Source organism: Rhinatrema bivittatum, chromosome 2, assembly GCF_901001135.1.
Source record: "Rhinatrema bivittatum chromosome 2, aRhiBiv1.1, whole genome shotgun sequence".
In the NCBI taxonomy this organism is placed as follows: domain Eukaryota; kingdom Metazoa; phylum Chordata; class Amphibia; order Gymnophiona; family Rhinatrematidae; genus Rhinatrema; species Rhinatrema bivittatum.
Window position 1 is genome coordinate 12,411,745 of NC_042616.1, and position 24,689 is coordinate 12,436,433.

At 45.6% G+C, this 24,689-nt stretch overlaps 1 protein-coding gene across 1 annotated transcript; it reads right to left on the bottom strand.

Moving 5' to 3' along the window:
• Window positions 1-2,709: 2,709 nt before the first annotated feature.
• Window positions 2,710-5,061, bottom strand: LOC115086173 (gastrula zinc finger protein XlCGF49.1-like). The gene is made up of 2 exons (XM_029592672.1): window positions 4,516-5,061; window positions 2,710-2,826 (listed from the first exon to the last, which is right to left on the bottom strand). Exons 1-2 carry the CDS (start codon window positions 5,059-5,061, stop codon window positions 2,710-2,712), a joined length of 663 nt encoding a protein of 220 aa, XP_029448532.1.
• Between the last annotated feature and the right edge of the window lie 19,628 nt (window positions 5,062-24,689).

The following is a 24,689-nucleotide window of genomic DNA, read 5'->3' on the forward strand; positions in this document are numbered from 1 at the left end:
ATTGCTTCATAGTATTGGATAGTTGTATCAAGAATGGCCCTTGCCCAGAATTTGGTGCATACACGTTAATCAATGTATATATGGCCGAGCCCAACATAAATTTAAGGATAAGGTATCTACCCTCGGTATCACGCACAACCGAGAGGACGTTCACAGTAACAGATTTAGCAAAAAGGATCGTTACCCCACCGCTGAGAAATATTGATTGGGAAAATGGGTGGAGATCATTAATATTTTATATTTTTTCCTCAAATGTGTTTCCTGGCATAACAGGATATCTACCCGATCCCAGATTGCATCTTGTAGTAGGCATTTTCTCTTACGTTGGGTATTTAGACCTTTAACATTCCAAGAACATATTTTGAGTTCTCCCATATTAGCGGCAAATTACGTAGAACGCGATTCTGTCACCCACTGTACAAAGCACAAGATACACCATACCCCATATATACATAATGACAATCCTTCCGTTATATAGACACTCGTAGCCTCCCCAATAACTGCCCTACGATCCTGCTGTGGTGAGTCCCCACAAGGCTCCTCCCTGTGGGTGGAGTCAACTCTTGCCACAGTCTAAGGGCCCACTTTCTAGTTCAACACACACAGAACGTAACACTCCTAACCCTGCCCACAAAGCTGAATGGGGAAAGGGACCCTGTTACTGCTGCACTCGTTCACTATGCTCTGTGTATGGAAGTTGCAGAGCAAAAAACACTCTGAACCACTTAATGAGTGATGACACTCACCCCACGCACTGAGCCTGATGTCACCTTTGCCACCAGAAAAAAAACAGGTCTATTGTGTAACGCCACTTGCCATCCCTAACATTCACTCAGGGTAACCCTGTGGTCACTTGGAAGATCCCGCCAAGCACTGCCCAGGCCAGCCTACACCAGCATGGCAATTTCTTATGTTCTTATACTGGTACCTGCCACCTGAATTCCTGCTTGCCTCTTGGCAAATTGCCCACCCACAAGCTATCCCCTGGTGGTTTCTAGGGACACTGAGGCCCCTCACAACAAGGGTCACACAGTTCCTAGAAATACACCCCCAGATCATTACAGATTATTGGGATCATTAGTTCAAGACAGGGAGAGCTAACAAACCAATACGTTTATTAAGAAAAAGTAGGAACAGTGACCAGATAAAAGATTTAAACTGTAAACAGAAATAGGCAAAAAAGGACGATACTGCAAAAGTTAACTGAACACTTTCAATACTTAGCTGGGGAGGTCAGGAAAAAGGCTGTCCACTCTTGTTTGTTTGGAACGGGTCCACAGAAGCTGAACAGGGCCTCAGCACAGAGATCTTCCTCTTCACTGCTAGCTGAGGCTGGAGAGTTCCAGAACCCTCAGGGTAAGTTCTCTGTCTCCAGGGCCAATCAGGAAACACAGTATTAATAGTGAGCTTTCTGGCCAATGGCACTGCAGGGTGTGTTTTAGTGTTACATGTACTCAGGGCTGCTGGGATGTGAATGCTGATCAAGCCACCTTCAGTCAAGGCAGCATCCAAAGCCTCTGCCTGAACTACAGTGCAGCGGTCAAACACTACCTGCAAGCCAGCACACAGGGAATGAGCTCTCTGGGGAAAAGTGTCACATGGCAAAAAAATAAACTACAAATCATGCAAAACCCCCATGTTGCCAAAATCGCTACTTAGCTGAATAACATATTCAGCTAAGTAGCACTGCTCCGATCCACCCACTGCCCACCCATAACTTACTCAGCCATTGAACATAACTGGATATTCAGTAGCAGTAAGATAGATGGATAAGTCCTAATTATCCAGTTTTCTGACATCTGAATATCAACCTCCCTGATTCTTATAGCTTATGTGATGGAAATGGAGAAGTTTTATTGTTCTTGCATCCAGCATTTTAATATCTTTATTAGGCCAGTCTTCTATTCCAAAACTATATGAAAGCATATTAACTGAATTTGACTCCTGTGCAACTTTTCTGGTGGCTTGCAAAGTCTTCCTTTCTACTGAAGTTTTACCAGACACAGTACATTAACTTGATTTTCCTCCAGTATGAATTTTCTGATGCTGCATGAGTGATGTCTTCTGACTAAAGCTTTTACCACATTCAGTACATTTATTTTTTTTTAAACTTTATTAGGTTTTTCAAAGATTTACAAAGCACAACTCTCAAAGAAATAAAAGTACTGTTATACAACAATGAATGATATTGAACAAGCAAAACCTAGAATTTTAACCTCCCCATTCAAAAAACTCCAGCCCTCCCTATTTCCCCCCTCCCCCCCTCTACCCACCCACTGTACACGGGATTAATAAGTATAAATGTCTTTATGCCAGTATCCCAAGATCCTTATGTCGTGTTCTCTGAGTAATAAACTTGTCCGCTGGTGAAGAAGGCTCATTGCATCATCTGGCAGTTGTATGTCGTCTTTTCCAAAGCCCATGGATCTCGATAATTTCCAATGCGTGGAGTTAAATATTTTGTAAACGCTGCCCACATGAGCTTAGTCTGCACAGATCTCTTTGGTGACTCTGGCTTAATAATAGCGTGCTCCATAGAGCAAAGGCGAATCATTTTCTGGAACCAATTGTCATAGTTAGGGGGGTAATTATCTGTCCAATTTGCAAGAATGACTTGTTTCCCCACCTTCAGTACATTTAAATGAATTTCCTCCAGTATGGATTCTCTGATGCTGCATGAGAGACTTCTGACTAAAACTTTTATTACATTCAAAATTTAAAAGGTTTCTCCTGTATGGACTCTCTGATGCAGCATGAGAGAGTGCTTTGACTAAAGCTTTTACCACATTCAGTACATTTAAACGGTTTCTCTCCAGTATGCGTTCTCTGATGCATGTAAGAGATGTTTTACAAGCCTTTACCACATTCAGTACATTTAAATGTTTCTCTCCAGTATGGATTCTCTGATGCCGCATGAAAGATGGCTTCCAATTAAAGCTTTTACCACATTCAGTACATTTAAACGGTTTCTCTCCAGTATGCGTTCTCTGATGCAATGTAAGAGATGTTTTCACTGAAGCCTTTACCACATTCAGTACATTTAAAGTTTTCTCTCCAGTATGGATTCTCTGATGCCGCATGAAGATGGCTTCCAATTAAAGCTTTTACCACATTCAGTACATTTAAACGGTTTCTCTCCAGTATGCGTTCTCTGATGCAATGTAAGAGATGTTTGTCACTGAAGCCTTTACCACATTCAGTACATTTAAATGGTTTCTCTCCAGTATGGATTCTCTGACGTGAAAATGCTTCCGATTGAATTTTACCACATTCAGTACATTTAAAGGTTTCTCTCCAGTATGATTCTCTGATGCAATGTAAGAGATGTTTGGTCACTGAAGCCTTTACCACATTCAGTATTTAAATGGTTTCTCCAGTATGGATTCTCTGATGCGCATGAGAGGCTTCGAAAGCTTTACCACATTCAGTACATTTAAATGGTTTCTCTCCAGTATGGATTCTCTGATGCATGTAAGAGATGTTTGTCACTGAAGCCTTTCCACATTCAGTACATTTAAATGGTTTTTCTCAGTATGGATTCTCTGATGCAGCACAGAGAGCTTCCGATGAAGCTTTACACATTCAGTACATTTAAATGGTTTTTCTCCAGTATGGATTCTCTGATGCATGAAGAGATCTTTGGTCACTGAAGCCTTTACCACATTCAGTACATTTAAATGGTTTCTCTCCAGTATGGTTCTCTGATGCATGTAAGAGATCTTTGGTCACTGAAGCCTTTACACATTCAGTACATTTAAATGGTTTTCTCCAGTATGGATTCTCTGATGCACAAGAGATGCTTCCGATAAAGCTTTACCACATTCAGTACATTTAAATGGTTTTTCTCCAGTATGGATTCTCTGATGCATGAGAGATGGTCACTGAAGCTTTTACCACATTCAGTACATTTAAATGGTTTTTCTCCAGTATGGATATCTGATGCTGCATGAGAGATGTCTTCTGACAAAAGCTTTTACCACATTCAGTACATTTAAATGGTTTTTCTCCAGTATGGATTCTCTGATGCAAATGAGATGTCTCCGACTGAAGCTTTTACCACATTCAGTACATTAAATGGTTTTTCTCCAGTATGGATTCTCTGATGCAATGAAGCGCCTCCGAGTGAACTTTTACCACATTCAGTACATTTAAATGGTTTTTCTCCAGTATGGATTATCTGATGCTGCATGAGAGATGTCTTCCGACTAAAGCTTTTACCACATTCAACATTTAAATGGTTTTTCTCCAGTATGGATTCTCTGATGCTATGAGAGATGCTTCGACTGAAGCTTTTACCACATTCAGTACATTTAAATGGTTTTCTCCAGTATGGTCTCTGATGCATGAAAGCGCTCCGAGTAAATTTTTACCACATTCAGTACATTTAAATGGTTTTCTCCAGTATGGATTCTCTGATGCATGTAAGACATGCTTGGACTGAAGCTTTACCACATTCAGTACATTTAAAGGTTTTTCTCAGTATGATTCTCTGATGCATGAGAGATGTCTTCTGACTGAAGCTTTACCACATTCTACATTCAAAAGGTTTTCTCCTGTATGAATTCTCTGATGCAATATGAGAGATGTCTTCCGACTGAAGCTTTTACCACATTCAATACATTTAAATGTTTTTTCTCCGGTGTGGATTCGCTGGTGGATAATGAGTTTGCACTTCTGGCTGAAGCTTTTACCACACTCAGTGCATATAAATTGACTTTCTACTTTGGGGATTTTCTTCTGTTCTGAGTCAACTGCCTTACCACGGAAGCTTTTTTCAGACTGAATGCAAGACAATGCTCTTTCACCATTAAGTTTTTTTCTGCCTCTTAAAATGACTTCCCCCTCACATAAACTTTTATTGCATTCATTACTTGAAAATGCTCTCTCTCCTGGTTGGAATTTTCGTTGTCTTGTGAAGTTTCCTTTCTGATTGAAGTTTCTGTCACCAACAGTACTAATGAATAATTCTTCTCTCTGTATTGCTTGGTTCATTATTAGGTCTTGCATTTGAATGTTTTCTCCACTTTCAGAACATGAAAATGTTCTCTCTTCAATCTCCATTTTCTGATGATGTAATGAAGAGAACTCAGAACTGTAAGATTCTCCATCTTGAGGGCAATGAGAGGGTCTCTTACCTGTGTGCGTTCTTTGGTATATTAATAAGGATTCCCTGCAAGAAAAGGTTTTCTTGCATTCGATACAAGTGAAAGTGCTCCCTTCAGTGTGGATTCTCTGGTGTAATTTCAGAGATAACTTCTGTTTGCATGGAAAAGGTCTTGCTCCTGGGTGATTTCTCTGGTGCAACACAAAATGACACTTTCTATTAAAGGTTTTCCCACAGGTGTCACAGTGAAAGGATTTCTTCCCTTCCTCCTCTTTCTGCTGGAAGTCAGAAGTTATTTGATCACTGTATTACTTTGGAAGGGATTCTCTCTTCTCAGATGTCTCTGGTGCTCAGGGATGTCTGTGAACTCCCTGTCACTGCTCTCACAAGCAGTGACTCCATCCGGTGAGTCTCCTGCAGAGTCTTGCTCCTTCTTCTCTGATTCCTGCTGTCTTTGGCTAATGTCTCCCCCTCAGTCCTCTGGGCAAGATTCTCACAGACATTTCCTGATTGTCTTGGTGTAAGTGCTAATACTATAGGGTGTTCTTCTCGATTCTCCTCCCTCTTCTCTTTCTGTATGACTCATTGTCTGCTGGATATAAAAAGAAGGAATTAATCATGTGTAAGTGACAATGGCATGGAAAGCTACCAAAACCTGAGATGAGACGTTCAGAAGGATCAAATAATCAACACATGGTATCTCTGATATTAAAGAATTCTATGACTTAGCAGAAAGCTTTATGTGATGCCTATGAAAACTTATCTAAGCTGTCTTTATAGAAATATTCAGAGAAGTTAAGAAAATCAATGAGTTCTCTCTACCATACTGCATAGGATGCAGAAAGAAAGCTGATGCAATATAGGATCTTTGGAGATCACACAGGTCCCTCCTTTAGGATTCCTATAGGTCTGGTTCCTCTGGGCTTATCTTTTTATTTATTTAATAACATTTATAATCTGCTTATAGTGGATCTGCCAAACTAAACATTATAATAACAAGTTAAAATAATAATCATGGACCATTAACCTTCAGTGATCTAAAAACAAGGGTTAAAATTTTAAATTTAATCTACTGCTACAGCAGCAACTGAAGTAATTCACACAGCAGTAGAGTTGCATGATCCCAAGGAAAGCTTCTTATAACTAAACGGGCTGTGGATGTTTGGAGCGTCTGCAAGGCTCGCAGGCTAGAGTGAGGCAGACCAATCCCTAACTTGATGCAATCATCAACAGTAGAGGGCAAAATAGATTGTACATCCAGATTGCCTCTCCCAGCGGATTCAGAAACCCAGGAATAAATGGGTTACAGTGGGCTCTGGTAGAACAAGATCTGTAACTCAGACACCCAATTTCCCCAACTTTGCAGCATCCTGTATTCCACCCCACTACTCCCACACAGGAGTCAGACATCCAGAATTCAAAAACCCAGGAAGGTGAAATTACTACTCAGCTGATAATTTTCTCTCCTCTAGGACAAGCAAGCCTGTCCACATAAGTGGGTTATGCACACCTACCAGCAGATGGAGACAGAAACCAACTGACTCGCTGATGTCACCCTCATATAGCCCTGTACTGACGTCAGTGTTCCAGTATTCCGCAAAAGCCGACTGTGGCAACTAATTAACACTAGAACTGTAAGTCCGGAGTTAAAAACACTTCCTCCCCCACTCATTCACTTCTTTTTTTTCTTCCAGCGAGCATAGCACTGGGCTCAGACGAGAAGGAAATGCAGAAGCCGTAACAGACAACAGACAAAGAAGGCAAACACTTACAAGGCCCTTAGATGACCCGAAGATCTGCATAGGCCTACGAATTCTACCTCAAATAATGTCCCTGAGAAAGGACAAATAGAAAAATCAGTACAGTTCTGTACAAGCTCAGGGCAGGATTGTGGATTGGCCTGCCTCTCAGAGAGGAAAGGAAATTATCAGGTAAGTAGTAATTTCACCTTCCTCTGATCCAGGCAGGCCAGTCCCCACAAGAGGGATGTACCAAAACTACTTCCTCGTAAGGGAGGAGGCTGCTCACGTTCTCAACACCGCTCCGGCAAAAGACGCAACTTCTCGAACCCTCACCACCATACAATAATGCTTGGAGAAGGGATATAACCAAGGCAACTTCACTGCAAATCTCCAACAAAGAAAGAAACTATAACTCTGTCCAAGGTACCAGTTCCTAAATGTAATCCACTCTGAAGTGCTGAAAAAAGTGCAAAAAGTGGAATATAAATCACTAAATAAATACCGTTAGCACTGTCGAACGAGCCCTAATTAGCCTGGTGTATATAGGCCTTGGCCTGAGCTGTGTACTTCCTGACTTTGCTGGCAACATATTTCACAACCATGTGCTTTGGCAAGCTCAGTACCGGAAGAAGCCAACACCCCAGAGACGATACCTGATTGGACTATAAAGTAACGTTCATAATTGGATATTGACTGAAAAAATACACCCAGGATGCGCATCAATGTATTTCTATTGGACAATGAAAAAAGTTTAAAACTCCGACCCGAGGGCTCTGCACCTTGAGAAGCAAGCTGAATGCCAATTGTCACTGACCTGCATCTCCAGAGAAACAACGACTTCCTCTTTCCTTGTTCCTCTTTCTTATACTGCATTTATACTGCATTTGTCTTTTGTCAATAAACTTGCCTTTTAGATCATAAAGCTGTCTGAAGGTGCTTTCCGAATTCCCGCCGAAACACTGGGTAATGGCTTATCCACATTCACCTAAGCCGCTGTGATCACATCTTTAATCCAAACTGCCACTGTGGGACGAGAAGCTGTTTCTCATGAAGTACGAAGAGACGATCTGTTCTCCGCAAGGTCTCAGTAACCCTAAGTTAATGCAATAGATGTCTCCGCACATCCAAGGGATGCCACATCCACCTCCAACCAACGAGGGCAACAATATGGACAGATTGAAAGAAAAAGTCAGGTACCACCTTGGACATGAAGGAAGGTACAGTCCTAACCTGTACTCTGTCCAGTGTAAGCACCAGAAGCGGGAAGCTACCAAGAGGAAGAAATGTGGGGCCTGCCAAAAAGGTCAACACCAAGGTCAGGTCCTAAAGCATACAAGTGTCCACAGTGGCAGTCAAACAGGCTTAACACCCTTAAAAAATCTAGACCCTTCTGGGTGCGATGAAAAAAGGTCTCCCTTGAACTTGACCCCTATACCAAGCCAAAGCTGCAACTTCTAACTTCAGCGTACTTAGCACCAGCCCGTTAGTCAAACCTTCCTGCTGAAATACCAAAATCAAAGAAATCACCGCTGTGGTGGGAACAGAGAACCATTCCCAAAGAACCTCCAGAGACGCACATTCGCCAAGGACACGAACCTACTCCTCTGGCCGAGGTACGGACCAATTCACAGCCGCATCTGCTAAAAAGAGGGCAGAGAGATCCATAACCGTTCTGGAATTCACTCCAGAATCATCAACTTCCTGAGAGAGGAGCAGACAAGATCGTGCCACTAGGGCGCAACAGGAAGCAATCTGTAAAGTCAACACCACTGCTTCAAAGGCCTGCTTAAGGATAGCCTCAAGCCCCCTATCATGCTCAACCTTCAAGGCCACTCCTCCCTCCACAGAGATAATCATCTGATTAGAGATGGCACAGACAAGCGCATCCATGTTGGGAAAATAAACGCTCTCTCGCCGCTGGATCCAGGAGATACAGGCGTTCCAATGTACGACACCCTTTAAAATTTGCCTCTGCGGCGCCCCATTCAAGATCAATCATAGAAACATAGAAATGACGGCAGAAAAGGACCAAATGATCCATCCAGGCTGCCCATCAAGCTTATGGTAGCACCAGCCGCGCCATACAGGTTTCCCCCATAAAAGGGATCATCAGGAGGTGGCAACTGCCGTGGCATACAAGTTACCCCACACTTAGTTTCCCAAACTGCTAAACTCAGGGCCCTCGTTGTTCAATTCTTTGTTATCCCTTGCGTTGAAGCAGAGAGCAATGTTGGAGTTACATCACAAGTATAAGGCTTATCAGTTAAGGGTTATAACAGCCACATCAGCAAGTTACCCCAGGCTTGGTTTCCCAGCCCGTAAAGTCAGTCGTGTGCTTGTTGGTTGCTGTCCCCTTTTCCTCTTGCTGTTAAAGCAGAGAGCAATAATGAGTTGCATCAACGGTATGAAGGCTTGTTGGTTAAGGGTAGTAACCACCACACCAGCAAGTTACCCCTGAATGGCATCCATAACAGGGAAAAAACAAGAGGCTTTATGCAAGGAAGACAAAATAGGATTCTTCTTCGGTTCAGACATGGAATCCGCACCAAGAACACTCGGCATCTTTAATGTCTGGGAAATCAGGGCCGGCAGTTCATCTCTATGTAAAAAAGGCAACATGGTTCAATACGGTTCCAGGGTCTGCCTCATCATCAGTGCCATCCAGGTTCCTGTCGGGAACACCCGCAGCAAACTGAGGCGAGCTCCGGCACTTAAACATAGAACTGGAAGAGGGAGGGTGAGGGTCCGACCTGGCAGGATTGGGCGAAGCTGAGGACTGCGCCTGAAGAAAGGATTGCAAACCCTGAAAAAAAACTAATAGTACGAGCCACAAACACAAACTGTGCGCACCACCAAACGGAAAACCTTGTGCGTGCAAATGTCGCTTCCAGAACTGGGCGCACAGCACATGTGCAGAGCCAGACGCACTAGAAGCACCAACGTTGCACTAGAGGGCAGTAAAGCAGGCACAAAAGCGGGCAAAAATGCAGCCGCGGCCTTCCATGCGTGCAAGAAACAAGCCTTGCTGCGGGGCCTAGCCCACCGGTGCCACCCAACCTGCCAAGTTCTGCTAACACCACCGGGAGCGGGAACAAACGCCGGAACGGCGCACCAAGCACGGAGACCGGAGGAAGTCCTGCAGCCCCTCTGTCATCACTACATTTTTTATTATTTGTATTTTTTTAAACTCACCTGAGCTCAGCCCTCACCGGTGAGTACAACACACCGCTTTCGGCCTCCTGCACCCACTGCCTTTAAGCTGTACAATTGTTTAGCCTCTGCCTTACTGTTCCTTCTTCCAAAGGGTTTCAGTTCCCTAATTATCTTTATTTTTAGATCAGACTGCTTGCTGTGGCTAAACCTTCGGGGAGGCTTCTCTCCTGGATCCCTTTCTGTAATACAAGTCTCAGGAATCTCACAGGAAGACTTTTCTTTTTAGAATTTTACAGATAATTCATCTTTTATTGTATTGAATCACAACAGTAAGCATAAGTTTCATTCTATGTAAATAGGTTATAAGTATTCCAGTATAACTGTAAGAATGGTCGTCTTCCTGGGGAGAAGGGTACAACGCAATGTACCTGCTGAGAGAGTACAGGCCTTCTCCCAGTGTCCAGGGCTCCAACCACCCCTTATATACAGGTTTTTCTCTCTCTGACCTCAAGCCCTCTGCATGCAGTCAGCAGTCATCCTTCTGACCGCCAGGTCACACATTTTCCTTCGTTCTACAAACAGCTTAACTTCTCCCATCTGTTTCCCCTTTGGTGCTCTCAGGCACGGTTCCACAGATAAAACAAAACTTTGGGGTCACGGTGATTCACAGGCACATGCACCCGCCCTCTGCCAGATCCCAGGTTTCCCTGTGTTGCTACAAAGGAACAAGAACAGTACAAGTTTCCACAGTTTTGCAGCCCTTATGCCTCAAAAGGTCATAGGTCATTGCAAAACTGTTACAAGGGTCAGGTCTTGTCTCTACATTTCCCTCTTGAGGAATTCCTGAATTAGGGATTCCTCACTATTAGGGAAAAATGAAAGAGCAATGGGTGCACGGGTAGGCAGGGCTCTTCAGCAGTGATTATAGGTTATTCTTTTTCACTCAACGCACAATAAAGCTCTGGAATTTGTTGCCAGGGGATGTGGTGAGTGCAGTTAGTGTAGCTGGGCTCAAAAAAGGTTTGGATAAGTTCTTGGAGGAGAAGTCCATTAACGGCTATTAATCAAGTTTACTTAGGGAATAGCCACTGCTATTAATTGCATCAGTAGCATTGGATCTTCTTGGTGTTTGGGTAATTGCCAGGTTCTTGTGGCCTGGTTTGGCCTCTGTTGGAAACAGGATGCTGGGCTTGATGGATCCTTGGTCTGACCCAGCATGGCAGTGTCTTATGTTCTTATTCAGAGGGGATCTGGGAAATCCTCACCACCACTTTCTTCTCCTGGTGCTTCAGGTTTATCTCCCTTGCTACCTGCTCCATTGATGGCGCCGTGGCTGCAGTGATTGCCCCCGTGCTGTGAGTGTCCTTGCCCCTCCTTTGCTGCCTGTAGCCCCTCTTCCTGCTTTGGGTGATGTTCAGATGCGACGTAATGATTCCCGGAGCCCCAGTAATCTTATAATATATTGAGACAATAAAATAGGTTTCCCAATCTTACTTGTGTCTGTAGAAATTCTCTCGCTTTTACTGGTTGAGGAAAAGGGATCTCAGGTATCAGCACAGGGAGGAGATCTCAGGGATGGGAGGGAGAGGGAAAGAGTATGAGAAGGCCAGGGATGGGGTGAGAATAAGGAGAGAGAATTAAGGACAGGAGATTAGAAAGTTTGAAAAAGAGGGGGAGGTTTGGAAATCTAGGATGGGGGAAGAGGAGGAAGGAGAAGAGGGGAGGACTGGGATGGGGAGCAGGGGAGAGGTAGGAAGGAGAGAAGAGGAGGTTCCATTACCTGCAGACAGAATCTGAGATCCAGGGAGGGAGATCCAAATTGCTATTGCTGTAGTGGGGTGGGAGAGCGGCCCAGAAAGGAGAAGGGATACTCCATGCCGCAGGAGACGGAGGGCTCTGATATCACCGGGCTGCCTCATTCTTACAGCATCATGATCTGCTGCCAATTCTTATCAGGGGGTTCACCCCAGCTCTGTCTGCCTCAATCAGGCCCTTCCTGTTCCCTACACAAGAGAGGGGGAAATCCAGGGCTGTGTGCACATTTACTGTGAGGCGCTGACCCAATGATGTTTAGTAAAACATCCTCTGTGTAAACTAGAAATGCAGATAATGCAGTCCTTACCTAGACCCAGGGAGCTCAGGGTCTCATAATTCTCCTTCATCACCTCCCTGTAAAGCTCCTTCTGTCTTTCATCTAAATACTCCCACTCCTCCTGGGAGAAAGAGACAGCGATGTCCTCAAACGTCACCTGCACCTGAAACACAAACCAGAAACACTCAGGGACACGAGGAGGGGCTCAGCCGCCTTTAACCTCTTAACATTTTATCATGGAAGAGAGGACACCAGGACCCCTCATCCCAGGAACTGCCAGACTTGTTCCCCTGGAGTCAGTTTCCTTTCTGGACCGGGGTTTGAAAGTCTAATCCCAGAGACAGAGAATATCTAACGTCTCTGCCTGGATAAATCAGTGAATAATAAACCCAGGATCTAACAGAGCATTACCAGGAACATCAGGAACATCTGATTCTGTCACATCAGGAGGGCTCGCTGTGCTCTCATCCTCCTGACTACTCAGCCCCTAACCTTGGGCATCTTTGATGCCGTTCCCTCCTTCTGCACATCCAAACCACTGCTAAAGTGAGTCTGTTCCTCCTCTATAACTGCTTAAATCTCTCCCTTCCTCCTCGAGCCTGCACCCAAAACCCTCCTCCCTCTCTTATCTCCTCCTGCTTAGACTTCTGTAACTCGCTCTTTGCTGAATCGTTTTTTTCTCCCCTGCAATCTCTTCCACATTCAGCTGCATGACTTCTCTTTCTTTAACCTCGCTGTGATCTTCTCAGGTCGCTACATTGGCTCTCTGTCCACTTCCACCTACAGCTCAAGCTTCTCTCCCTCCCCTCACTCTGCAACTCCTCATTTCTTTCTTTTCTCTCCCTTCCTCGTGATCGCCGTTCATCAGGCAAGTTGCCCTTATCTGTCTTTCTCCACCACTTTTCAATTCTGTGCTTTCCACCCTGTTTGCCGAGTGCCTGGAAGAGACTTCCTGAGTTCCATGTGTATTGCTCCCTCTCTGGCCATATTCAAATGCAGTTTAAAACTCGCCTTCTTGGGGGCGGATCCAAGATGGCTGCAAGATAGACTCGCTCGGCATTGGATCCCTCGCGTGTTTACTTTGAGAGTCTCTTTTCTTGCTGCTAATTTACCTGCGATGGGGAGAAAATACAAACCAAGGACTGAACCTTACCCTGAACCTTCCCTGCGGTTCCTCCGACGTTGCCTTTCTCTCGGCCCGACGGACGCCCATGTGGTGCGCAGCGACACGAGGTCAGGGCTTCAGCCGCTGGAAATGGGGGAGGGGAATTTGAGCTCCCCTCTCTCCCTGGCTCAATATCGCCACTCAGCCCCGCCGGATGACCCTGCCCCGATGAGAGGGGCCCCGGAAGCGAGGGAAAACGCTGCCAGACCAAAGTGCCTGAGGGCGGGGGTCCATGCAGGGAGCCCAGAATTATCCCCTGGTCAAACCGGCGTGGGAAGAGCGCGCTGCTGGAGGAGCTGCTGGTGCTGCCGGAGAATCTGCCGTGCTGAGAATACCTACCAGGGGAAGAGCTGCAGGTTTCCCCCCTTGAGACTCGATGGGAAAGCAGAGTGGAGATGAGAATTTCTATTCTGCAGCAGCTACTCCCAGTAAATACTAAAATTAAAGAGTGGAAGATAAAAGAAAAGTGATGTCTAATACAGCTGAGAACTGGAAAAACAAGAGTCTGTTATCATAGCCCAAGTTAATGGCATCCAGCGGGTCCAGACAGCAAGGACTGGAGAAAGAAAACCTGACCTTGAAAATAAAAAAATGGGGTCAGAAATAGAAATGTGAGACTTGTACATTTCCTCAGATCCCGTTCATCTCCCTAAGGAGCTGCTCAGGAGATCTCTATGGAAACGCTTCAGGTTACTGAGAATTTAATTCCACCAATCTCACAAAATCTTCTTTTCCCCAAAGTTTAAAACAAGGGAGGAACAAAGCGAAGGAACAGCCACCTTGATCCCAGTTCGAGAGCAAAACCTGGAGACTTCAGCTCTTTTGGAGACTTCGGGTCCTGAAGGGGCAGTTCCTGCAGCGTTGATAGCGACTTTAGCCCTTGAAGCGGATATAGGCTGGGGAATGAGACTGTGATTTAGGCACAGGAAGGATTGTTCCTGGGATGGAAAGTCAGAGGATTCCCAGGCGTCTCATGCCAGACTCAGAAGAGGAGGAAAGCTTTTCTGCTACTGAGGCCGCGGCTCTTACAGACTGGAGGGGCTTTTGTTTCCAAAATATAACAAGAACAGGGAGGGATTTTCTGACCCAGCACAATTACCACAGTTCTTCATAGGTGAAGCCCCTGCGATACCAGCAGTGTCCCGTCCAAATGCACCGAGTGCCCCCATCGATGGAAACGGCCGCTGTCGTTCTATTGAGGAATTTCTTGGTTAAAACACTTTTTCCTTAGGTTGGGGAAGTTTCGCTCCCCCTTATATGAGGACTTTATATTAGAGAAAGGAATAAGGAACTGACTGGAGAATTACTTGTGAGAAAATGTATCCTATTCTCTGTATTTCTGTATCAAGATGAATCTTGGGAATTTTGAAAATCTATAAATAAGAAAATGTTTAAAAAAACCTCGCCTTCTTGATGCTGCTTTAAATCCTAAGTTCTCTCTGAGACGCTTCTTCAATATTCTGGTTTGTTGTGCATGTTTGCCTTGATTAGACTGTAAGCTCCCTGGAGCAGGGACCATCTCCTGTGTGTGTCTATACAGTGCTGGGTACACCTAGTAGTGCTTTAAACATGATAAATAGTAGCAGTAGTGCTAAATCCTAAAATATAGTTAGACATTTCAATGTCCGACTGCACATTGTTTTAAGATGTTTCTTTCAAATTAGGAGACAATCAAAATACAATCAATCAAATAAACAGCAGGGCAGGAAGAGTTTGGTGTCCTGGCCAGTAACCTGGCTCCCATTTCCAGTTACTTCCATGGCTCACATGCCGGTTGATTAAGTGACGCATCCCATTTCAATAGAGCTTACAATCTAATCAAGACAGAGAGCCAGGGCAAAAAAACACTTGGGGAATTTATTTTATTAACAAAATAGTTAAAATTAATGAGGCTGTAGAGGAGGAAGTGACATCATCGGGCTTGATGGCTGCCTGAGCCACGAGCTCCGCAGTTAATTTTTTACAAAAATCAAAAATGGGAGCGAGAAAGAAATTTAATATTGCCGAAATGCACAAGAACCCGGTCTGAACCACTTGGGTGATGGCTGCAAAACGAAAAACGGTAGGATTTCCAATGGTTTTCATACCGGAAGATGGGAGACCGAGGGGGACGCGACTGCCGACCAGGACACCGGCGGAGAACCCTCAGAGGACGCCTTTAATATAACCTCGGAGGAGGCGCCTACAAGAGCAGAATTTCGAGACTGGTTCTGCAGCCTCCAGCAAGACCGAAACACAAGAAATACTGGGCGAGTTCCACGAAGAATTAGCTGCACTGGGGCAAAGGGTGGATGACAGACACTCGAATGGATGCACAAGCAGAAACCAGCAAACGGGAGGAGTGACGTCACCGGTGTGAATGGCAGGGTGAAAGAGGGCTCCCGCTCCACACAGCCTACTATCCATTGCAATCCCCCTCATCTGTGCTATATTTTAGCCTGTCAGGTTGCCCGTCGTGAGCACTATAGTCTCCGATGTCCCAGCGTAAAAAACTTGCAGATTTACGCAGGTTTTCTTACAAGAAACAAGAAGGGCTGGACGTGGCGAGCCTTGTTAATATGGCCGCCACCACCGCTACAGATACCGAACCGGGCAGTCCCCATTCTGAGGAAGCGACCCCGTTTGACGATGACTTACCTTCTAGGACGGAATTAAAACGTTGGTTTACTGAACTCCCGCCAAGATCTTCGACAGGACTTGCAAGATTATAAAAAGGACATAGTCGCGTCGATCGAGGAGATGAAGGAGGACATATCGGAAAATGGCCGTCGGGTCTTCGAGGTAGAGACTAAAACTGAAGCCTGCGCTGAAGATATTAAAACGATACAGGCGGACCGGCAAAGTCTAACCCTTGAACTCGAGTCCCTCGCCGACAAGGTGGAGGACTTAGAAAACCGCTCACGTCGCCAGAATCTCCGTTTCCGGGGGGTGCCCGAAAGTCCGGAGTACGTGGACTGTAGGGCCACCATTGAGAAAATCAGTATCATGCTACTGGAATCACTAGACCGGCCCGCATCGGAGGAAGTAAGTGCTCTGCACATTAAAATCGACAGAGCTCATCGTGCGTTGGGCAGTCAGCAGTCTGATCGACCCCGGGACATAATTGTTAAATACCACGATTATGCTACCAAGGAGAGGATTGCGGTGGCAGCCCAAAAGAAAATGGAATGGACCTGGGAGAATCATACTATCATGATTTTCGCGGACTTAGCACCATCCACCATTCGAAAGAGACAAGATTTGAAATCTATAACGGAGGCGCTACGAAAGGACAACGTAAGATACCGCTGGACATTTCCGTTCGGCTTGGCCTTCACCCTGCAGGGTAATTATCACAAGATTAAAGCGGCGCACGAGGGAGCGGCCATTTTGCAAGCAGCGGGCTATACAGGATTCGAGGCGGCGTTGCAGAGAGGCCCGACGACAGGCCAACGAGCTGAGGCCCCCAAATGGCAGCGGGTCAACAAGGGAGGACGAAGGCTCCGCCGCATGCCAGACCAGGCGCGTTCCCCGCCAAAGAATACTTGATTCTCAGGATTTACCGTGAGTGCCCCGGTTTTGTTCTGGCCACGGTTTTTGTGCCTTTGATTTTGCAGGGACTCTGTGCAGTCGGGAAACTACTTCGAGAGTTCGCGGATGCAACGATTAACGACGGATGGCAGGGCACCTGCCTTACTTATAAAGGAGGATTGTTTAACCATATAGTTTTATAATTCAATGATGTTCAATGGTTATGTGTGTGGGGGGGGGGGGGGGGGTGCTGGACACCCGATGGCTGTTTCCTCTCTATTCATGGTAAATGGTTCCCCTCGGAGGGATCCGTTTGGACGGGTATTTTGGGTAATAGGGGTTGTTCTGGGTGATTTGAGTCTTAATCAGAGGATGAGGAATGGGGAACCTGCTCATGGCGGGCGGGCGGCTCTGCTGGTGATCATGCGTGTTCATGGCTTTACTGCTTCCGTAGCCATACTGTTAGGCACCACCTCCCTGCCCATAGGTGTAGGTTCTGCTGCAGCGCGCGTTGTCCCAAATTGTGTTCAAAATGCTTGACATAAAAGTTCTGTCCCTTAATGTTAAGGGACTAAACTCCCACCGTATGCGCCAATTTCTGTTTGGTGAATTGAACAAGCAGCAGACCACCATTGCCTTTATTCAGGAGTCCCACCTAAAACGCAGGTACGAACATACGATGAAAAATGCTAACTTTCCCCATCAGTTTTGGGCAGCATGCAACAAAAGCAGTAAATATACTGGAGTGGGAATCCTCATTCACAGGGATATCATTTTTGAGCAGAAAGCCTTTATACATGATCCAGAGGGTCGCTATGTTATCTTGGTACTCCGGATTGGTGATGGGCTCTATACCCTGGTGAATGTCTACGCCCCCAATGCTAACCAAGGGGATTATCTCTGTGCCCTGGAGCGTAAACTGGAACTGTGCATGGAGGGGAGCCTCATTGTAGGGGGCGATCTTAATCTGACCTTAAATCCTCATGTGGATAATTCCACGGGTACTAGGCTTCCTACAAGCAAGGATAGGAAAACCTTTAAACGATTTCTTACCCATTTGGGACTCTTAGATGCATGGCGTACACATAATCCCTCCTCCAGGAATTATACTTATTTTTCCAGAGTGCACCATACGTATTCCCGCATTGATTTTCTCTTTGTAGAGAAATCTCTTATTAATCAGGTCACTGATACCTTTATAGATGCTATCACATGGTCTGATCATGCCCCCATTGGCTTAACGTTACGGATATCGAATTATGACCGTGGCGTGCAATATTGGAAACTTAATGATAGTTTATTGGAGGATGAGTCTTTCTCACTAGCCTTGAGGGGCCACATTGAGGAATACTTACAGCGAAATGATAATAATGATACCACACCTTTGAATATATGGGAATGCTTAAAAGCGGTCACCAGGGGCTTATTAATTGCTAGGGCCACATATGTGAAAAAAACAAAGAATGCTGAAAAGGACCGCCTGCAGCGCAGATTAACGAATTGCAATTGGCGCATAAACAGTCCGGCTCCAAAAAAAACCCTTGCACGTATGGACCAATGCCGCCGCCAATTGGAGGGTCTGGAAGTAGCAGATATTGCCTATCGATTAGAAAGGGTTCGGCAACTCCACTATGAAGGGGGGAATAAAGCGGGTAGGCAATTAGCACAAAAATTGAAAAAGCAGTGGAATGCCAATACTATTATTAAAATAAAAGACGAGTCTGGGAATATATTGACTAAAACCAGGGATATTTGCCAGCGCTTTTTGCATTTCTATCAAGAACTGTATGCTACCAATAAGGCCATACAAGATGACCAGATTCAGCAATACTTGCGGGGTATCCCTCTGCCGCATTTAACGCTTGCTCAGCAAGCCCTATTGGATAAAGAGATCAATGGAGCTGAGATTACCTGGGCCATTAAGAGCTTAAAAAAAGGCAAGTCCCCAGGACTGGATGGCTTTACGGCTACCTTTTATAAAAAATATGCGGAGACCCTGACACCTTTGCTGGTCCGCTTGTTTAATTCTCTAAGGGATACAGGGTCACTGTCGGAGGTCTCCAATACCGCCGGTATCACTATATTGGCGAAACCAGGCAGGGACCCTTCACTCTGTGGCTCCTATCGGCCAATCTCCTTAATTAATCTGGACCTGAAACTGCTAGCGAAGATACTTGCTAATAGACTTAACGCTATACTTCCTGGTCTCGTCCATCCCGACCAAGCTGGCTTTATTCCTGGTCGTATGGCCTCGGATAATGTGCGCAAGACCATCGACGCTATCCGGTGGGCAAGGCAGAACGCTGTACCTAGCCTTCTATTGGTGGTTGACGCAGAGAAGGCCTTTGACTTTGTTCATTGGTCCTTCTTGTTTCACACTTTAAAGGCCTTTCAGGTAGGGGATCACTTTCTGGGGTGGATCAAAAAACTATACGCTAATCCTCGGGCGAGACTGAAGGTGAATGGGGGTTACACTGATACTTTTCAGATAGGTAGAGGCACCCGACAGGGGTGTCCGCTTTCACCTCTCCTTTCTGCTTTGTTTTTGGAGCCCTTTACGACGAAAATAAGAAATAATCCGCATATTTCGGGTGTAACGGTGGGTGATTTCTCCTCCAAACTGTCACTTTTTGCTGACGACATTTTGTTCACCATTACAGACCCCCATCAATCCCTCCCTGCTATTAGTCAAGAATTGCTGGACTTTGGACAGGTGTCGGGATTTCAACTCAATTGGGACAAGTCAGAATTATTAAATATTTCAGCCCCTGCCCCTATGGTGGATCAGCTCAAACGAACTCATCCTTTCCGATGGGCAACCAAGAAAATTAAATATTTAGGCATACAGCTTGGCGCGGGGGAGGACTTATTTCAGTTAAATTACCCGCCACTAATGGACAAAATTTATCATAACTTGGAAGAATGGGACCGGTATCACATTTCCTGGGTGGGACGGATAGCGGTTCTAAAAATGAATATCCTCCCCAGATTGCTCTATTTATTTCAGATGCTCCCCCTAGCAATTCCCTCTCAGTTGCTAGAAAAGTGGCAGCAGAGGTTATTAAAATATATTTGGAAGGGAAAACAGCCGAGAGTATCCAGAAAAGTCTTATATCGCCCAAAACTACAAGGGGGCCTTGGTGTCCCTAACCTACATTGGTACCATGCGGCGGCGCACCTTAAAGCCGTTGTTGATTGGCACAAGCGGGAGAAACAACCATTATGGGTTCGTCTGGAACAGGCAGTGTTGGGGACTATGCCTTTAGCAGCTTTACTGTGGCAGCCTAAACATACGTGGGCTGCTGCCACTGTGCTTCCGGAAACAGTCCGAAGTACCTATACTGTTTGGTCCCACTGGAGGACAGTGTTGGTGGGGGCTCGGGTCTCCTATCATAGTTCTTATTTATTTCATAACACTTCCTTTTTGCCAGGCCAACAGTCAACGGTATTCCGCAGATGGAGGGCTGGGGGAATCTTTCAATTAGCTCATATTTGGGAACCGGGCGGATTGATCCCCTTTGATAAACTCAGTTCTAGACACCACCTGCCCGACAGGGATCTTTTTCAATACCTTCAGGTCCGCCATTTTTGCCAGACAGAGGCTATCCACTTGGAATTGTCCAAGGGCATCCCAGATTTTGAAGTCTTATGCCGACAAGCGGATAAAACTGATAAAATTATCTCCCGCATATACAAGATGTTAACTGGGAAACCCAATTACACTTATGCACATTTACGCGCTTGGGAGCGGGACTTACCTGGTACGATTTCAGAAAATGATTGGCTGGAGATCTTCCAATACACGGGGAGGGGACTCATCTCCGCCGGGCACATAGAGAACGGGTACAAATTACTGTATCGTTGGCATATAACCCCAGTGAAGCTACATCGTATGTACCCCAGCAAGTCGGCGCAGTGTTGGAAACAATGCGGAGCAGAGGGTACATTTCTGCATATGTGGTGGATTTGCCCTAATATACAATCGACTTGGCTGGAGACCATTTCACACACGCCTATAACTATCACTGCAGTACAAGCTTTACTTTTTGTGAATACACAGGGAGACAATAGAGCACTAATGCGGTTTCTTAAATATGTGATAGCGGCCACTAGGTGTGTTATTGCCCGCCTCTGGAAGGAGAGTAGGGTACCTTCGCTGGCAGAGATACAGGCTCAGGTTCATGTTATGTATACCCTGGGCAAGATTACAGCTTATAAACATCAGAGTATGTTGGGCTTTTCAAAGACCTGGGCGCTTTATGAGCAGTGGTTGGCTGGACAGACCGCCTAAGCGAGAACTTTGCATGGCCCGAGAGTCACGACCTGTAGCCATGGGCACTTTATCATCCTTGATTACCATTCCTTTAGATAGCAGAGCAGCTCCGATTAACCCAGAGGGGGGGGGGGGGGGTGGGGGGAGGGCTGAGGGGGGGACGGGTATAAAATGCTATTTGATTCAGTAACTGCTTATCTGTACACTAGTATTACCAGGTGGTATTGAATATTTTCCTATTACAGTTAGCCACCTCCGAATTGGTTTCAGTTATGTTTATTGATCTGTATTCTTTACACTTGTTGTACAGATAACATTCTTCAATAATGTTCTAACTGGTTTGTAACAATGCTTATGTACCAATGGTTTTGTATCACTGCTGTAAATTGCAATACGGCAATAAAAATTGTTAATAATAAAAAAAAAAAAAAAGAAACAAGCAAACGGCTTCACGAGGCCTATTCTGAACTACAGGAAGAAAATCTGAGTGTGCGTGCCAAGTTGGCTGATCTGGAAAATAGGGCCAGAAGAGGAAACGTACGTTTCAGAGGATTTCATGAATCGAAGGAGAACGCTGACTGCACCGATACCATCCGCAGGTTCTGTGCATTCTTGCTGGAAACTTCCCCAGAACGTGAGGGGGCCCAGCAGGCAACCATAAAACTAGATAGGGCCTGTAGAGCCCTGAGAGCACCAGGTAATGGGCAACCAAGAGACATTATAGGATGCTTCCATGACTATAGCATAAAAGAACAAACAGCGGGAGCTGCACGGAAGGAAATGAGATGGACTTGGGAAAACCAGGAGATATCTGTATATGTGGATCTGTCTCAAGCCACACTCCAAAATAGACAGGAACTGAAAGTGGGGACTGCATTTCTTAGAAAAGAGAACATAAAATAGAGATGGATGCACCCCTTCGGCTTAACATATACCTGGAATGGCGAATCTGCTCGCCTCTTATATATAGCGGATGCCATTAGAACCTTGAAGGAGCGAGGATTCACTGCGACAACTGCGCAAGCAGTGGGTAATAAAAAATACCTACCTAAGGATCAACAGCCCCGATGGCAACGGGCAAATACCAGAAACGGAGACATTACTTACCTGATAATTTTGTTTTCCTTAGTGTAGCAGATGGACTCAGGACCAATGAGATGTATAAAAGCTACTCCTGAACCGGGTGGGAGGCTGCCCATGGCCCGCTTAGGATTGCCCTTGCAAATGCCGTGTCCTCCCGAGCCTGAACATCCAGCTGGTAGAATCTGGAGAAGGTATGGATGGAGGACCATGTCGCTGCCCTGCAGATCTCGGCGGGTGACATCATTCTGGTTTCTGCCCAGGATGCTGTCTGGGCTCTGGTAGAATGGGCCTTGACCTGAAGAGGTGGAGGCTTTCCTGCTTCTACGTAGGCCGCTTTGATAACTTCCTTGATCCAGCAGGCTATGGTAGCCCGCGAGGCCGCTTCCCCTTGTCTCTTCCCGCTGTGAAGTACGAAAAGGTGGTCCGTTTTTCATACGGGTTCTGACATTTCCAGGTATCTGGACAGGAGTCTGCCTATATTTAGGTGGCGTAGACTACGAGCTTCTTCCGAATTCTTCAAGTATCCAGTGATGGTAGCGAGATGGTTTGGTTAAGATGGAAGTGTGATACCACTTTGGGAAGAAACAAAGGGACCGTGCGTAGCTGGATGGATCCTAGGGTGAGTCTGAGGAACGGCTCACAGCAGGACAGTGCTTGTAGTTCTGAGATACGGCGGGCTGAGCAGACTGCCAGCAGAAAGGCTGTCTTTAAAGTTAACAGATGGAGAGACAGACCTCAGAGGGGTCTGAAGGAGGTTCCTGCCAGGAAATCCAGGACCAGGTTGAAATTCCACAGAGATACCGGCCACTTTAGTGGTGGGCGGATGTGTTTGACTACTTATTTATTTTATTTATAGGTTTTTATATACCGATAGCCGTTTGCACATCGTATCGGTTTACAGATAACTAAAACTTTTTGACAGTGTCATTATACAGAACTTTTGGCACTGCCATTACATAGAACAGTAAAACTTTGCATACAAGAGATAAACATCAAACAAACAGTAACTGGGTAACTATTTACAGGGAACGAAGGTTCCTCAATTGGGAGCAGATGAAGGAAAATTAACAAGAGCACATAGTGACGGTAGTACATGGAAAGCATTGTAATCAAATCAAGAGGTCATAGGGGAGAAGGTAATTGAGAGAAAAAGTCAGCAGAAGCACATTGTAAAGGGTGATACAGGGAATGCATTATACACAGCTTAGGGGGTCATCAGGAGGATGATTGCTGAGGGAGGGGTAGGCCTGTAAGAATAGCCAGGTCTTTAGGTTTTTTTTGAATTTGGGTGTGGATGTTTCAGTGCGCAAGTCTGGGGGCATAGAGTTCCACAGGGTGGGGCCGGCAAGGGAAAAGGCTCTGTTCATTGTGGAAATAAGTTTGGTGGATTTGATAGAGGGGGTACGGAGTGTCCCTTGGAGGGCAGTGCGAGTCGGTCTAGTGGATGTGCGAGAAAGCAGTGGGGGGTTGATCCAGTCAGTATTTTCATTGGTGATGCTTTTATGAATGAGGGAGAGAACTTTGAACAGGATGCGAGACTGTATTGGGAGCCAGTGGAGATCGATAAGGGTAGGAGTAATGTGGTCACGTTTCCTGGAATTGGTGAGGATACGTGCTGAGGCGTTTTGTAGGAGTTGTAATGGCTTAGTATGTGTAGCAGGGAGACCAAGGAAGAGTGCATTACAGTAGTCTATTTTGGAAAAGATAATAGACTGTAGTACTGTGCGAAAGTCAGTGAAGAATAAGAGGGGCCGGAGTTTTTTGATAGTTTGAAGTTTGAAGTAGCAGTCAGTTAGGATAGATTTAATGAAGGGTTTGAAAGAGAGCTGGTTGTCAATGAGGACGCCAAGGCTACGGGTGTGGGAGGGGAAGAGCGTGGAGGAGTACGCAGTGGGAATGGAGAGAGAGGAATGTTTGTTAGAGATGATGAGGAGTTCAGTTTTTTGCGGGTTAATGGCAAGGTGCATGTCAGTGAGTAGCTGGTTGATAACCGTCAGGCAGGATTCCCATTTTTGAAGAGCAGTTTGGAGGGAGTCAGTGAAGGGGGAAAGGATTTGGACATCGTCTGTGTAGATAAAGTGTTTGATGCCAAAATTAGTAAGGAGGGTGGTGAGGGGGAGCATATAAATGATAAATAGAGTAGAGGAGAGAGAGGAACCCTGGGGGACGCCTTGGTTAAGGCTAACTGGGTCGGATTCATTGTTGCCAGTGGATACTGTATAATGACGATCTTGTAAGTATGATTTGATCCAAGAGAGGGCAGTGCCGGAGATTCCTATGTTACTGAGAATGTTGATTAATATGATGTGGTTAACAGTATCAAAAGCTGCAGATATGTCTAACATAGCATAGCATACTTTCAGCATACTTTCAGGAAATGTGCCACGTCCAGGTGAGAAGCTATGCTGTCGCCCCCGCTCTTGGGGCCGTAGCATGCCAAAGCGGCAACCTGTACCTTGATGAAGTTGAGGGACAGTCCCTTCTGTAGCCCGTTCTGTAAGAATTCCAGGACTAGGGGAACTTTAATTGAGCGTGGCTTGATGTCATGGTCTTCGCACCAGGCTTCA

What these genes read in the sequence shown, in the direction of transcription:
- LOC115086173 (XM_029592672.1), bottom strand. Translation starts at nt 5,061, where the DNA reads ATGGAGATTGAAGAGAGAACATTTTCATGTTCTGAAAGTGGAGAAAAC. An exon ending in TAGAATGTGGTAAAGCTTCA is followed by an intron (nt 2,827 to 4,515) that starts GTCAGAAGACAT and finishes TACATGCATCAG; the next exon opens with AGAACGCATACTGGAGAGAA.